The sequence below is a fragment of the Schistocerca americana genome, chromosome 1 (assembly GCF_021461395.2).
Source record: "Schistocerca americana isolate TAMUIC-IGC-003095 chromosome 1, iqSchAmer2.1, whole genome shotgun sequence".
NCBI lineage: Eukaryota > Metazoa > Arthropoda > Insecta > Orthoptera > Acrididae > Schistocerca > Schistocerca americana.
Window position 1 is genome coordinate 298,901,181 of NC_060119.1, and position 18,145 is coordinate 298,919,325.

General features: G+C 36.3%; 1 protein-coding gene across 1 annotated transcript in view; it reads right to left on the bottom strand.

Annotated features, from left to right (window-relative positions):
* Positions 1-11,933: 11,933 nt before the first annotated feature.
* Positions 11,934-18,145, bottom strand: part of LOC124595288 (F-box only protein 9) — an 85,752-nt gene continuing 79,540 nt past the window's right edge. The window contains exon 10 of the mRNA XM_047133975.1: positions 11,934-14,141. Coding sequence (XP_046989931.1) covers positions 13,950-14,141 — 192 coding nt within the window. The 3' untranslated portion in view covers positions 11,934-13,949. The remainder of the gene's footprint in view (positions 14,142-18,145) is intronic.

Sequence of the window (18,145 nt, forward strand, 5' to 3'; positions counted from 1 at the left end):
TATTATCCCAAGTCCCCAGCTACATTCAAATGAGAAACAAACATCAGTACCTCATACATTATCTGCCAGTGTCATGTAAAGTCCAACAGAATATTTGTAACATAATCAAAAATTAACTGTCAGTCCAGATAAAAAACTACATTGTTATATTTAGCATTACAACAATTGTTTCTGAAGATATACACAAATACAGAGGATAACTGTAAAATTTTTCTATTACTCAAAGGCTGATAGTGGAAAATCATGAAATGTCAGCTCCATGTTGCCATAGCAAGCCTTTCATTTGTAAATCTGGAACATAGGCATTGGTGCTCTGCATCTGGAGTTTATGCTTGCTCAAATTTCTTGGTTCATTTAGTTCCATGAAAGTCTGGCAAATGTCAATGTGTCACTTTGAAAGTGGGAGCAATTGCATTCAGTGTCCTTGAAGCTCATTTAAGCACCCTGTGCTTCAATGGCCTGACTGTCCACTCCAGTCTGCATGAACACTGGAAGCAAAGTCTTACGTCTAAACCATCACATTACTTTGTATAACCTGAGATGCACCACTTTAGGTTGCACGTTACAGTGTATTCATCAGATTGTTGCAAGTTTAGTAATTGATATAATGGACTTTTGCCTTTATGATTACTCTCTTTGGCTGAGACAAAGGCAGACATGGCAGAAAAGGAGGAAGGAATGAGAAAACATTATGCACAAAATAAGGGAAGAAAGTCCAGAAAGGTTCTACAGTTATTTTAGAATGACCCTAAAAACATGCGAGAACATTCTGCTGAAAAAATGAGGGAACATCAAGAATCCAGCATCTACTTGAATATTACCAGCAGTGATGCATAATTAAAAACAAAAACTTGTAAGTTTTGTGGTAGACACATTATATATAAGTGGATAAAGGTCCAAGCGTTACGATACATGCTTTGTGTTGTTGACACCTTCCAGACATTGCATCCACATTAGTACTAAAAGGAATCTGCTAGATTTTGGTTACACAATAAATCACACAACTCTAAGGGCTGCAGATTTACCTAAATACATAGGCGTTGCAGTTACAAATAACTGAAATCGGAACAACCACATAGGTAACGTGCAAACTAAAGACTGTGATTTATTGGTAACGCTTAGAAAACGCAGTAGGTATACTAAAGATACTGCTTACACTATGCTTGTCTACCTTCTTCTGGAGTATCGCTGTACAGTGAGATCTGCATCAGATAGGAGTGATGGTGGGTATTCAAAACGTTCAGAGACAGGCACCTCATTTTGTATCATCACGAAATATGGGAGTGTGCCATGGATATGATATGCGAATTGGAATGGCAATCATTAAAACAAAAGCTTTCTTGTTGCGGAAGGATCTTCTCATGAAATTCCAATCACCAACTTTCTGTTCAGTGTGTGAAAATATTTTGTTGGCACCCACCTACACAGGGAGAAATAATCATCATAACAAAGTACGATGAAACAGAGCTCACATGGAAACGTTAAAGTGTTCGTTTTTGCAGTGCGTTGTTCAAGAGTGGAATGGTAGAGAAATAGCTTGAAGGTTTGATGAACCCTGCCAGTCACTTAATTGGGAATTGCTAAGTAATGATGCAGATGTAGATGAATAATTTGAAATAACACTACACTGCACACAGATTCTACAATGTGCTGCTGTGTGGTAAAAATCACTTTCAGAATAGTCCTATTAATAACTCACCTCATGAGTGAAAAGGCATACCAATTAGGTTCATTTCTGTGGAAACCTCCATCCATGCAGTTCTTTGATGGTCACAGCAGTGATAGTTTCCATTATTTTCGTCCCATAATGGTCTGCATCCGTAAATTAAACTAAAAGTTTTTCAATGTCCATTGCACACAACAGGCAAGTCGTACAACTTCACTTCTAAATTCCAGCATAATGAGATGTGATTGCCAGTTGCATGTATACACACACAGATGTACTACTGATTTGCTTGCAGTGTGATGCTTCCACTATTATGCACATGTTGGCACTGTTGACGCAATGCTATGCAACTCAGTGGCATCAAACGACTTTGCTTCCAATGTGCACCCTAATTACCTGATCATCACTCACAAGTAAATCTGCCCAAAGGATATATTTCGATTTTAATCAGCTCTTAATATGTTGTAGTGCAGAACAAAATAGGACACAAATTTCTCTTTATATGTGCCTATGTGGTCCGTAAGTGGGTGGAACATCCCCTTGAAAAAAATTAAGTTTAATATTTCTGAATGAATACTGTTGAAATGGGAACAGATATAAAAAATTAACTTCAAATAAAAGTTCTTTGGTTTTAATGTGTTTTGCAACAGTGTACCCAGATATCTTTTTCTTTCTTTTTTAATCCCATCCCCCCTACACTATTTTTTTTTTTTTCCATTTCTACTTTTGACTAACAGCAAAATATATAGCATTGTTAATACCATGTCCAATCATACATGACGAAGTAGAAAGTCTTTCCCAGATAAATATATTCTAAATGTATATTCTGCATATATTATTTTATTTTTGTGGAATATAAAATATCTGCGTTTTCTTTTTACATTTGGTGTATTTCTTTCTTTTCTTTTTTTTAAAAAAAATTTGTTGTAATTGTTCAGATTTCATCATATTAATTTGAAATTGATTGTAGCTTATTGTTGGAACATTATTGTAAATGTGAACAATAATAAGGTAGTGTAGAATTGCTCGAGTCAACACAATGACAGTTTTTAAACCAAAAATGAATAGGTGTGTCACATTTACATGATTTCTGTTCAGTGTAACCACTCTTGTACCATGCATATTTTAAAATGTTGACGAATCTGGAAGAAGAAAACTGATTGTGAATGAGAGACTGAATTTTTAGAACATTACTTCTTAAATGCAATTTAACATAGTAATTATATAATTACACACAAAAAGTGTTTCCACAGCCAATATGTATACAAATCTAACGGTTGAATCATGTTGGTCGTTCCAGCAGGAATCATTAAAATATTCATCTCTTCTTTATGTTTATCAATGGCATTAAATATTTTTTTCATTTTGCCTGTTCCACCAATCTAAACATGACAGATTTTTCATTTGTATTAGGTATATAAACCTGTTCAGACCATTTCCTTATGAGCTTCAATGTCAATTTACTAGACGTATAGATGAACACAAGGATATTGTCTATTTTGTATAAATCTTTTTCAAATTTTGGTCTGAACTCTCCATTTTCTTTCAAAAATGTGAGCAAGGAGGGCATTACATTTCTGTTTGCACATATAATGGGCTATATTCATAAGCTTTTGCACTCAATTCTTCTTTATTTGCTATTTGTGCTTGAACGGTAAATTTATTGATTTTCCTTGAAACAACTCTATCTTACTTTAAAATTAATATAATGGAAGGAAACATTCCACGTGGGAAAAATTATATATAAAAACAAAGATGAGGTGACTTACCGAACAAAAGCGCTGGCAGGTCGATAGACACACAAACAAACACAAACATACACACAAAATTCAAGCTTTCGCAACAAACTGTTGCCTCATCAGGAAAGAGGGAAGGAGAGGGGAAGACGAAAGGAAGTGTGTTTTAAGGGAGAGGGTAAGGAGTCATTCCAATCCCGGGAGCGGAAAGACTTACCTTAGGGGGAAAAAAGGACAGGTATACACTCGCACACACGCACATATCCATCCACATATGTTTCATTTCTTGCTCCGCTTTCAGCAATTAGTACTCCCATTTATATAGATCTTCTTTCTTTGACATCTTTATATATATATAAGACCAAATTTGGTGTTAACAATGCTATATGTTTTGCTATTAGTCAAATGTCAAAAAGAGAAACAAAATGGTGGGGGGAGGGGGGGGGGTGTTAGGTGGCAACTTTCATGTAAGTAAATTTTAATCAATGAAGTAGATGATGTCATAAAAAAAACATCAGTACATGAACAAACATTGTTATAAAAGTTGGTAGTCACTTCACAAAATTTTCTAGTTAGTTACTTTTTCTGATTTTTTTTTAATTATTTCCAATTCTCATTGCTGTTTAAAAAAAGCTTTCTTTTCTTACGGATCATTAAGATGTCATGATTAAATGCACCATGATGGAATATACTCCTACAGTGTAACTAAACTGATGTGAGGGTAGTCCCATCAGCTGTTAGTTAGTATATCAGAAGCAACACGAGCCTGGAGACATAAAGAGCTACAGCAGAACCTCGCTTAATGAGCACCTCCCATAATGTGCAATTCGAATAATGAGCAAAACAAATTGTAAAAAATGACTTGCTTAGCAAGCAATGTTCCGCATGATGAGTGGCGATGATTTAGTGTGACATCACCAGCCATTCATGCTCAGAGGGGGAAACATTCAACAATATGGACACTTTTCAATGTCGGGATTGCCATTTTAACAATGTCTATAGTATGTTCTGCAGTCTGGGTTTGGCACTCTTTCTGCTACCATCTTAGTGCAGCTTGTGATCGCACATTTTTCTTAACTCATATGCACACAGTGTTTTTGTGTGTGCAAATTTTAATATCCTTCACAGAAATCTCCCTAAAGATAAAGCCTCAAGAAGAAGACCATAAGAGAAAGAAAATTATCTTAGAAATGAAACAACAAATCATTGAAAAACATGAACTTGGTGTGAACACTGCTGATTTAGCAAGCACATATAATTTATCTACATCAACTATTTGCAATGTCCTCAAGAACAAGGACAAGATTAAGGGCATAGATCCTTCAAAGGGAGTGACAAGAATATCTAAACAACGGTTTCATATTCTGGATGATGACAAAAGGTTGCTCCTTACATGGATAAATGAAAAGCATTTGCAAGGTGACATTAGTAATGAGAACATCATTTGTGAGAAGGCGAGAATGATTTTTGCCAACCTCATGAAGGTGACATCAGGATCATCAGCGGCTGAAGAATTGTTTAAGGGAAGCCGTGAGTGCTTTGAGAAGTTTAAGAGGAGAACTGGCATCCACAGTGTTGTAAGGCACGGTGAAGCAGCCAACTCCGACACAAAGACAGTAGAGAACTTCATCAGCAGCTTCACGATGCTCATTCTGATGAGGGTTATCTGCCGCAGCGGCTTTTTAATTGCAATGCGATGGTCTATTCTGGAAAAAGATACCAAAGAGTACCTTTATCACAGCGGAGGAGAATGCATTGCAATGAAAGACCATCTCACACTGCTATTTGGTGCCAGTGAAAGTGGAGATTTGAAAATTAAACTGTTACTTGTTTGCCATTCAGAAACTCCACAGGCTTTCAAGAAACGTAAGGTCCAGAGGAGCAGGTTAAATGTGATATGGAGATCCAACAACAAGGCTTGGGTGACACATGATCTTTTTTGCGATTAGATCAATGAAGTGTTTGGTCCTTCGGTGAAAAAATATTTGCCCAAGATGAATCTGCTATTCCATGTCTAGCTTGTTATGGACAACGATCCTGGCCATTCTCCAGGCCTACAAGGCCTCCTCCCCAAATTTCAATTCACCAAGATCCAATTTCTGCTTTCCAACCCCGCTTTTACCCCAGCTTATGGGACAGCAGATTATTTCTAACTTTAAGAAGCTCTACACTAAAGCACTCTTCAAGCATTGCTTTGAGTTGGCTAAAGTTCAAAATGGCTCTGAGCACTATGGGACTTAACATCTGAGGTCATCAGTCCCCTAGAACTACTTAAACATAACTAACCTAAGGACATCACACACATCCATGCCCGAGGCAGGATTCAAACCTGCGACCGTAGCTGTTGCGCAATTCCAGACTGTAGCGCCTAGAACCGCTCGGCCACTCTGGCCAGCTGAGTTGGCTAAAGCTACCAACCTCACTCTCAGAGGGTTTTAGGAATAACGCTTCAACACTGTTGGCTGCGTCAGATGATTGAAAAGGTGTGAGAAGGGGTTATCAAGAGAACTCTTACTGCTGCTTGGAAGAAACCTTTCACTGGAGTGTATTGTTGAATATGACTGAGGCAAGACAGTACCTGTTGTGCCTGTAGTCAATGAGATTGTGTCTTTGGCCAAGAGCACGGGTCTAGAGGTGGATAACAATGATATCGATGAGCTTATGGAATATCACAGCCAAGAAATGACTACCGAAGAGCTTATGGAGTTGCTGCGTATTCCACTGCAGAAAGTTGGGCAGAGGAATTCAGAGGAGGAGGAGGAGGAGGAGGAGGTGGAAGCGGTACAGCAAAGCAGCAATCTTATGGCACAATAATAGAAGTTTTGAAAGCATGGGAATTGATTGCATTGTTCATTGAAAATCACCACCCCAATAAAGCGTTGGCTAGGCGCACTAAAAATTTAATTGACGATAATGCTGTGTCTCATTTTTGCCAAGTGTTGAAGTATCGGCAGAAACAAATGGATATAGATAGCTTCCTAGTAAAAACGAATTATGTATCGCGACTAATAAAATACATAATACTGTATGTATAATTTTCTTTGAATAAATGGCATTGAGTAAGATAAAACTTTTAATACTTTTTCTGCATGGAATGCATTCTTGTATTTTAAATTAATTTATATGGTTTAAATTGTTTCACTTAACAAGTGTTTTGTACTATGAGAGCAAGTCTGCAACGAATTATGCTCGGTATGCAAGGATCCACTGTACTACTGTATAATAGTCACACTAGACTGGGTGGCCTCACCAAACCATCCCCCCCCCACCGCCACCACCGCCGCCACCACCAACTCATTCAACCACAGCCCTCCTACTCTGACCAGTAAAAGTGAGCATAATCTCCAATCTGCAGAACTCTAACAGGAATACAAAACTTTACTTATATTCCATTGAAATTAATATAATTGTTCTGTTTTGTATACTGTACCGCATTTAGATGTGTACATGGTTTTGCAGAAATCTTTATTTGGATTTCTGAAACATTCAGTCTAGCCACTTTATAAATTTTGTGTTACTTCTGGAGGTGGGGGAAGCTAACTCTAAAGAAGGAATTTTCGATATCAAATAGCTGCCCCTCTCAACCTCAGCATGATGCGACAATCTAGAAGACTATACGACATAGTTAATTCCCTATTCTCCCCTTTCCAATTTCTCCACAACTGCATTTTTATTAGAAACAATTCAAACAGGGCTGTGTATCAAAGAGTGTTGCACTTTTATAATTGCTTCAAATCAACTTCAATAACATAAAATAAATATTCCAACAAACAGTATTTCCTAGTGTTGTATATTTGTACATTTTATGGCACTTGTACAAACATAAGAACTGCAAACACGACTGTGATTAGTTAACACTTGTTTTAGAACCAATTATGCTTTTGTAACATGATCAAATAAATTTATGCAACAAAAAATTACAAATAATTTCATTACTACACAGTAATAGCTGTAAACAATGTAATATTTCATTTATTCATTGTTTTTCAGAACTAATTTATTTTTCAAAATCACCATCAAAATAACACTTTTCAGCTTCAATTTAAAAATCTGTATTCACAAGGGCTTATAATGATAAAACAATATTTTCTTAAAGAAACAAATGCGGATATTTGTCTGTCTGTGTGTGTGTGTGTGTGTGTGTGTGTGTGTGTGTGAGGGGGGGGGGGGGGGGTGCTGAATGCAGTATGTTGTTCTTTATTGATGGTGGAGAGGAATTCTAATGCGGATGATATGATGTTCTTTTTTGGAGGTGGAGAGGTATTCTTCGATGCAGCAGCCAATTGTGGAAACTGTGGACACCTTCAGCTACACTCAAATTTTAGTATTCCCGTTTGTGTTCCCAGTCGCGCAACACAAGGAAACAGTTGTTATGGAATTTTTGTGCCTTTTACCTTTTGATGGTTCAATGACAACATTTGGGGTGAGGATGACGTTTTACCTTTTACGCCAGATGATGGAATTTCAAGTGTTCCAAAACCGGTCATGTACACAATAAAAGATTGTGGATCAAGCAACTGTCCTACAGTTTTTTCACTTTTCAAAATTAGAACAAAGGAAACAGTAATAAAACCACTCTCACCCAGTGGGTATCAAAAGGAATTTATTCCAAAGCCTTTTGAATAAGAATATGTTAAAATTTCTCTGGATTATGCAAAGGGCACTGGACCATAATTAATGTCTTAAACTCAAGGTATTCAGATGTCAGTTTCAAAATACTGATGTAGTCTTATGGCAGTGACATTGCTGGCTGGGTTACATGCTGTCACTTATAAGGTGTACTCAAAGTGTGCCAGAATAGAAAAATGATCAAAATATTTTTAAAAATGAGTATTAATCTACTTTGTATGTGCATCAGCAAGTACTGCATAGTCCAACTGTAAAATTATGTTGTACATGTCTATTTTTGAAAATTAATACCGAAAGGATATTGAAGCTGTGTGTTGAGGAACAGAAACCGACACATATTTTAATTTCTTTTCCTGTTCATAAAAAATGTGGAAGTGAACGGAACTCCACGTAATATAGATAAATGCAACACGTAAGCACCACAAAGACTATCACAAAATTTTTCTTTCTAGATTCACATCTTTAAGATCCAGCAGAGGAACTCAATAAGAAGATAGACAGACAAATAGCTTTCCTTCAAGAAGACAGTGAAATGTTTATTCGTGGGTAGTTCAAGGGACTCAAAAGAAACACACTCCTTGAAACATCAGTGAGAAAAACACACTTCATGATGAGAAAATAATACTGATACTAACAACTATCGCCCAAAAACACACACACAGAGAGAGAGAGAGAGAGAGAGAGAGAGAGAGAGAGAGAGAGAGACTACACAACTAAAGTTTGCCGCTTCCCCCAAAAATTCTTGTTATTTGTCTTTCATAGTAATGTTTGTTGTATTACATGAATCAAGATTAGGCTACATTTATTATGAAAGACATCTAATTACCTCTTTATCCCACACCTGTTTTACTCTTCAAGCTACCAACAACAATTAAGTTGTCCAGGTATCTGAATATTAGTCACAACTTTCAAGCACTACTGTTGCCCAGACCAGTGTTCAAATCTTTGGGGAATATGATGTTACATCTAAAGGAGAAAAGATGTAATTTCAAGAGCAAGTTCAGTACAATGTCAGGACAGCTCCTCATGTTCAGCCTATGATAACATGTAATACAGTTAGCAGATTGGGTTTTTCACAACCAATCAGTTTACCATCTGCACCACTCTATGTAACAGTCTCAATGAAATGAATTCCAAACTCATTTAATATTGCTTTTCACTAATCAATTGGATAACTTCACATTAATGTTTTATCAAATATAAATCACAATTCACTTATCACAGAAATTCTTGAACATTTTATGAGGAGTGAAATGAATATTATAAGCCCTGTTTTCCATTTTGTCAATTAGTTACATACTGCAGTCTCTTAAGCCAATTTAGCAACTATTTTCAAAATTGCATAACTATAAAAAATATTGATACTTCATCATTACGTATTTTCCTTTGAATGACCATCTACCTTACACTTTCTCCTCCCCGATTTCTTTCTCCTTCGAAAGCAATTTCAAACACTTCCATATTATACACATTTGACCAACATTCTATTTTGATTAAACAATATCATGTGTATTCAACAATTTTGAGCAAACTACTAACATGAGGTTATCAAGAAATGCAAAAATGATTTTACAGAACACTCAAGTGTAAACACTGAGTTTCAGGAACATTTGTAATAAATATAGGAGTGCCAGATTGTGTACTAAGGGAATGGTGGTATATGTCTTTCCTGCAGTTTTCAGTAAGCTTACATTTATCTGTTTCAAATGCATACTATTTTAGTAACACACTGAAAAATTCTATGGGAGAATTATTCAAGTCAGAATAAAAAACTAATATTCATACACAATAACTTCAAGTATTCTTCCAACTTACACATAAATTAAGTAAGAGCAAAACAAATAAAGTGTGCACACAAACTATTACATCCTCTATGAAGACATACACATAAATGTTCCACCAGTAAGGTATAAAGTATCACCCACAAATCCACTTCACAATGGAAACAGAAAAAAACAATGCACTAAATTTCTTGGATCTTACAATCACAAGAAACAACCAACAGTATTAATTCTCCATCTACAGAAAACCCACATCCACAAGTACTGTTATCCACAGTTCATCCAACCACCCGACAGTGCATAAATATGCCAGATTTACACACATGCTCCACAGGATAAACAGAACACCTCTTAAACCAGAAAACTACACAGAGGAACTAAATCTAATCAAACAAATTGCTGTTGAAAATGGCTACAAAACAGACATCATAAAGTAAATCAACAACAAGGTAAAAATGAAATACAAAAATAGCGGCCAGCCACTCAGGAGCGCAATCAAAGGACCTGAAAACACAGAGGCAGTACACACAGACAACACACACACCATACCAGGAAAAAGAGACAGATGATACACACTAAAATACAATTAAAAAAATTGGAAACATCTTGAAAAACCAAGGAATCCCAATAACAATCAGAACAAAAACGCAGTTCAGAAAAGGCTATGACCAGACAAAAAAACCTCACACTTCCCCGAAAGAACCTCTTCCCCATCACACACAGAGATAAATGAGGAAGAGAAGTTGTAGCTCCTGCTACAGTTTTCAAAGCCTTTTCGCAACATGCGATACATCTCTCACAACGCGCGCGAACAAGATGGCATAATGTTCTTGATCATAAACAAAATGTGAAAGTTTTGTTTTTCTGTATATAGAATAAATAACAGATCAGTACACACCAAAACTGTATTCCACAACACTACCACAGCCCCAAGTGTATAACGCTGACATACTAAGTTCACCTTTTAGTATTTGTTTACTAACAGCCGCTCATATAGTTGCAGACGACATGATTCATGCTGAGAAAAAACAGAAACAGAAAAAAGCACAGAAAATGTGCTGCAAACAGCGACAATAATTCTTAAAAACACACCATAACATGCAATAAATAAGGTAGTATGAAAATATCCATAGAAAACTATATTTCAAAAAATGAACAGTAAAAATGTACTAATGTGTTTGTATAACTATGCTATTTTCTGCCTGTTTTAGAGTAAAAGAACCCACTAATGATGGTGATATTTGTTGCCGAAACTAGTTTGGGAAATAAATAAGTAAATAAATAACAAGGTGTTTTACATCAAAGCAGACTCATAATTCTGATATTGTTGTTTTTCTACGCAAACACAGAACAAATGGTAGAGTTCCAAGATATACTTATGAAGTATCATACCAAAATGAAAATACGTGAATAAAAAAACTTGCTCTTAAAAACAGAAACTCTTTTAAAACCAAAAAATAAGAACCAACCTACTACTGTTTCATCTTGGTGTTTAGGAAACAATACCCAAAAGGATACTATTCATACCATTGGTGGCTGCATAAAACACATACAGAATTAATTACTGGCCTAACTTTTCAAAAAAAAGTAAAGGAAAAGAAAACCACAGTAATGGCCTGGCTGCAGCAAAGCAAATGCCCTACACCTTTCATGTGCATGTACATTCACGTGTGCAAGGGTGGGACATAAATGTAGAACATGACAGTGTAAACCACTGTGTGAAGAGCTACACAACTTTGTCCGCACAATATTTGGTACATCACAATTATCATTCATAGTTAGAACACCATTTCTGAAATAAAGCGATTCTTGTGTTAACATACACATCACAACCTCTGACTGAACTTGTCTAATCACTGAAATACAAACTGTTCTACGATACATAATGAAATGTATGGAAATTTTTGATATCTGACTTTAGTAATTTAGTCATTTCATGTAATCAGTGCTTGCAACAAATAAATAAATAAATGGCACCATTTCCCCCATTCCTTTGTTCACAATGGAGCTGAATGTAGCTGTTACCACAAATTGGTTAATTGTGACCGTTGCACAACTGAAACAATTGTATGTACATTACTGTGCAAACACAAGAATTTGCAATAAAATGTAAAACTAAAATTAACTTTTTAAAATGTAATTTAATTTGCAAATTAGCACCGAGTTACAGTGAAGACAAGACTCTCTCCAGCCACAATAAAATACAACACTTGCCCTATCTATAAACGCACTAGTTACTCAAATGCATATGTCGTACATTCAATACACTTACAAAACTGCTTCATACAGCAAATTATTTGATACATTTTCTACCACAGACATGTTTTTTACTGTAATTGAAGTTACTCACATATGAGTCAACTTTACAATAATGTTTACCTTTTGTGTTTTGATTCCTCTGTAATGAGAACATTAAGCTTTCTTCCAACTTCCATGAAATTGGCTTTTATGATATCGACAGAGAAAATGAAAACCTATACTCTCAAGCCAATGACAATTTATTGTTTTAAATTCAAAAATTAAACTCTTCCAAAATATATACATAGTTGGCCTCTTGTTCAGTCATCTGTATTTACAAATTTACATATATTATCTATGTACAGTGATATCTTCAAGGTATAGCTCTGCTCACATAATAGTTATGACAGTTTCACAAGGAAAAATAATAATAATCTTTACACGCATTTCTGCCGCCACAACAATACAAAATGTTGCATGGTGGTCCAAATGTACTTTAAATGGCAGGCAGAGAGAGAGAGAGAGAGAGAGAGAGAGACCCCCTCACAACTCAAAAATATAAGTTTTAGATTTACAAAAGCTGACAAGACATTTATTATATCTATAATTATCACTACCTTGGAAGTGTCATAACTATATTAACTCTAAAAGCCACATAACGTCTATGACATCACTTACTGTATTTTAATTTCATATATATCTTATTAACACAGCCAACAGTTTGTTCACAAAATCCACATTCCCCAACCAAGAAAAGTTTAATGATTTGCTGTAAACTTTGCTTGAGAGCTATGCTTTACAATTATCAGTAACACTATAGTAAACATATCACATTAGGCCATTAATATGTAGTCTGCATTGCAGGAAACATTTACTGACATAATAAAACTTTTTTTAGTATCAGGCCTTTGTGTTGTGCAGGTTTCAATTTACTCCCCGTCTATAAAATAATGTGTTAGTATAAAATGAAATACGCTTTCGTGACACTAACATTGTACTTTGAGAACGAAGTTTCCCACATCTTTCTTGTATAAAATATTCTTAGTATTCTAGCTGCGTCAAATTAAAAGTGAGGCAACAGGAGTATCAAGCATATTTCATACAACACAGCACTTGTTTCCTAAAGCTACCTCCTCAGCTTAAACCCATTTTCTATGTACCATCACATCATTGTATTACAGCACAATTACACAGGTCAGTAAACCAGTCATCGTAACAAAAGATTTTCAAAGCCTCATGGTCACTTCACCAAAAAGTTCAAAAGTGAGGGCAGGAAACAAACAACAACAATAATAACATCTGTACTGCACAGGTTTCTAAGAAGAGCGACAGTACATTACCGGGCAACTTTGGACTTCCAATTTGCAGTCAACAGATTCACTTGAAAACAAATGACAATTATGTAAAAATATCATAAAATACTAATAAAAATACAGAATGTTACTGTTATCATTGGTCAAGTTTCCACCACAACACCACAAAACATAAAAAAGAAATAAAGAAACTACAAAGTAAAAATTCACAAGTTACGATTTCTCTGGAAATGACAGAATGTGTTGTAGTACATGAGTACTACCGCATGTAAAGATTTAAAGATAATATCCATAATGAGAAGAAGGTAACAATTTTGTATCAAGAAAAACACACGAATAACGTGGGAAAAAGAATTAAAACATTCAATAATGTATAACATATTTTAAACAAGAAAATAATATGATACCTGTACTGTGCAACATTTTATAATTATGGTAGTGTAATTTCTCTGTTACAAGACTGTATTAGTTCTTAAAGTTTCTGAAATTTCAGAACAAACTGTTACATTATTATTATTTTCCATTGTACTGAAGCAAATAAGGTGGCAACTAAATGTGTCCTGTGAAGAATTGTTAATAAGACTGATTACTGTAAGAGGCTCTCTGATGTAGCAGTATAGCTTTTGACACGTGAAAACCAGAATGGTGGATAACGGCTTCCTTGCACACTGAACGAAGTAGTTGTTTCATTGCCATTACGAAACCTCGTGAATATGGAATAGCATTCCCACACAAGCTGCACATGAACCTTCTCTTTGTAGTTCTTTATCTGCAATTTCTATCACAGAGAAAGGAAAACAGTGTTAACATCATATTATATGAGAAAAAAATAACAAGTAGCAAAAAGTGAACTGGTTAGATCATTCATTATAACAAGCTTGTTAATCCTGATTAGAAAATTGTTAATAGCAAATCATGCCAGAGAACAATATTGCTGCATGTTATGTGGTTGTGGTAGTAATAAATTGCAAGATTCTCTTGCCTGTACAGTCATGAAAGCTTATCTAAGTAATCATCTAAATCAGTGGCATCCAACCTTTTGGCTTACTTGGTCCACACTGGAAGACGACGAGTATTTTTGGGCCACACATCTACATCTACATGGATACTGCATAAGCTGCCATATGATGCATGGCGGAGGGTACCCTGTACCACTACTTGTCATTTCCCCTCTGCTCCACTCGCAAATAGAGTGAGGAAAAAAAGATGACTATCTGTATGTCTCAATATGAGCCATAATTTCTCATATCTAATATTTGTGGCCCTTACGTGTGATGTATGTTGGCAGAAGTAGAATCGCTCGTTGACATTTCAAATTTTCTCAATAGTGTTTCTCGAAAACAACTACGCCTTCCCTTCAAGGATTCCGATTTGAGTTCCTGAAGCATCTCTGTAACACTTATGCACTATCTGAAACTACCGGTAACAAATCTAGCTGCTGGACTCTGAACTGCTTCGTTATCTCACTTCAATCCGACCTGGTACAGACGCCAAACACTTGAGCAGTACTCAAGAATAGATCAAACCAGTGTCCTATATGCGATCTCTTTTACAAGCGAACCACTGTTTCCCAAAATTCTCCCAATAAACTAAGTTGTCCATTTGCCTTCCCTACCTCAGTTTTAGTGGGAATTAGTGAAGTTCGGTGGCAGGAGGAACAAGACTTTTGGTCAGGTGATTACAGGGTTATAAATACAAAATCAAATAGGGGTAATGCAGGAGTAGGTTTAATAATGAATAAAAAATAGGAGTGCGGGTTAGCTACTACAAACAACATAGTGAACGCATTATTGTGACCAAGATAGGCACAAAGCCCATGCCTACTACAGTAGTACAAGTTTATATGCCAACTAGCTCTGCAGATGATGAAGAAATTGATGAAATGTATGGCGAGATAAAAGAAAGAAATTCAGGTAGTGAAGGGAGACGAAAATTTAATAGTCATGGGTGACTGGAATTCGTCAGTAGGAAAAGGGAGAGAAGGAAACATAGTAGGTGACCATGGATTGGGGGGAAGAAATGAAAGAGGAAGCCGCCTTCTAGAATTCTGCACACAGCATAACTTAATCATAGCTAACACTTGGTTCAGGAATCATGAAACAAGGTTGTATACCTGGAAGAATCCTGGAGATACTAAAAGGTATCAGATAGATTATATAATGGTAAGACAGAGATTTAGGAACCAGGTTTTAAATTGTAAGACATTTCCAGGGGCAGATGTGGATTCTGACCACAATCTATTGGTTATGAACTGCAGATTGAAACTGAAGAAACTGCAAAAGGTGGGAATTTAAGGAGATGGGACCTGGATAAACTGAAAGAACCAGAGGTTGTAGAGAGTTTCAGGGAGAGCATAAGGGAACAATTGACAGGAGTGGGGGAAAGAAATACAGTAGAAGAAGAATGGGTAGCTCTGAGGGATGAAGTAGTGAAGGCAGCAGAGGATCAAGTAGGTAAAAAGACGAGGGCTCATAGAAATCCTTGGGTAACAGAAGAAATATTGAATTTAATTGATGAAAGGAGAATATATAAAAATGCAGTAAATGAAGCAGGCAAAAAGGAATACAAACGTCTCAAAAATGAGATCGACAGGAAGTGCAAAATGGCTAAGCAGGGATGGCTAGAGGACAAATGTAAGGATGTAGAGGCTTGTCTCACTAGGGGTAAGATAGATACTGCCTACAGGAAAATTAAAGAGACCTTTGGAGAGAAGAGAACCACTTGTATGAATATCAAGAGCTCAGATGGCAACCCAGTTCTAAGCAAAGAAGGGAAGGCAGAAAGGTGGAAGGAGTATATAGAGGGTTTATACAAGGGCGATGTACTTGAGGACAATATTATGAAAATGGAAGAGGATGTAGATGAAGATGAAATGGGAGATAAGATACTGGGTGAAGAGTTTGACAGAGCACTGAAAGACCTGAGTCGAAACAAGGCCCCGGGAGTAGACAACATTACATTAGAACTACTGATGGCCTTGGGAGAGCCAGTCATGACAAAACTCTACCATCTGGTGAGCAAGATGTATGAGACAGGCGAAATACCCACAGACTTCAAGAAGAATATAATAATTCAAATCCCAAAGAAAGCAGGTGTTGACAGATGTGAAAATTACCGAACTATCAGTTTAATAAGTCACAGCTGTAAAATACTAACGCAAATTCTTTACAGACGAATGGAAAAACTGGTAGAAGCGGACCTCGGGGAAGATCAGTTTGGATTCCGTAGAAACACTGGAACACGTGAGGCAATACTAACCTTACAACTTATCTTAGAAGAAAGATTAAGAAAAGGCAAACCTACGTTTCTAGCATTTGTAGACTTAGAGAAAGCTTTTGACAACGTTAACTGGAATACTCTCTTTCAAATTCTGTAGGTGACAGGGGTAAAATACAGGGAGCGAAAGGCTATTTACAATTTGTACAGAAACCAGATGGCAGTTATAAGAGTCGAGGGGCATGAAAGGGAAGCAGTGGTTGGGAAAGGAGTGAGACAGGGTTGTAGCCTCTCCCCGATGTTATTCAATCTGTATATTGAGCAAGCAGTAAAGGAAACAAAAGAAAAATTCGGAGTAGGTATTAAAATTCATGGAGAAGAAGTAAAAACTTTGAGGTTCGCCGATGACATTGTAATTCTGTCAGAGACAGCAAAGGACTTGGAAGAGCAGTTGAACGGAATGGACAGTGTCTTGAAAGGAGGATATAAGATGAACGTCAACAAAAGCAAAACGAGGATAATGGAATGTAGTCAAATTAAATCGGGTGATGCTGAGGGGATTAGATTAGGAAATGAGACACTTAAAGTAGTGAAGGAGTTTTGCTATTTGGGGAGCAAAATAACTGATGATGGTCGAAGTAGAGAGGATATAAAATGTAGACTGGCAATGGCAAGGAAAGCGTTTCTGAAGAAGAGAAATTTGTTAACATCGAGTATAGATTTAAGTGTCAGGAAGTCGTTTCTGAAAGTATCCGTATGGAGTGTAGCCATGTATGGAAGTGAAACATGGACGATAACCAGTTTGGACAGGAGGAGAATAGAAGCTTTCGAAATGTGGTGCTACAGAAGAATGATGAAGATTAGATGGGTAGATCACGTAACTAATGAGGAGGTATTGAATAGGATTGGGGAGAAGAGAAGTTTGTGGCACAACTTGACTAGAAGAAGGGATCGGTTGGTAGGACATGTTTTGAGGCATCGAGGGATCGCAAATTTAGCATTGGAGGGCAGCGTGGAGGGTAAAAATCGTAGAGGGAGACCAAGAGATCAATACACTAAGCAGATTCAGAAGGATGTAGGTTGCAGTGGGTACTGGGAGATGAAGAAGCTTGCACAGGATAGAGTAGCATGGAGAGCTGCATCAGACCAGTCTCAGGACTGAAGACCACAACAACAACAACCTCAGTTTTCAAATGCTCGTTTCACCTCATATCACTCTGCAATGTTATGCCCAGATATTTAAATGTGTAACGTTCCCTGGCAGCACACACACTATTAATAAAATGAAATGACATTTAATTGTACTATGTACGCCACTGTGAAGCAATTCGTATGTACTTTAATTGTTTAACAAAAAAAGTATTATTTAATTTTGTATAAAGGACATTCGTTATTATTGTAATATTTTCTGTAATAATATTCTCGATGTATTTATGATTGTAATATTTCTATACTCATAATGTAATTACAAAATATGTTAATATCTGCGATTAAAAAAATGTAAAATACAGCCACAGAGGAAAATAATGTTGTAAGATTACAAAGAGACATTAACAATCAGCAATA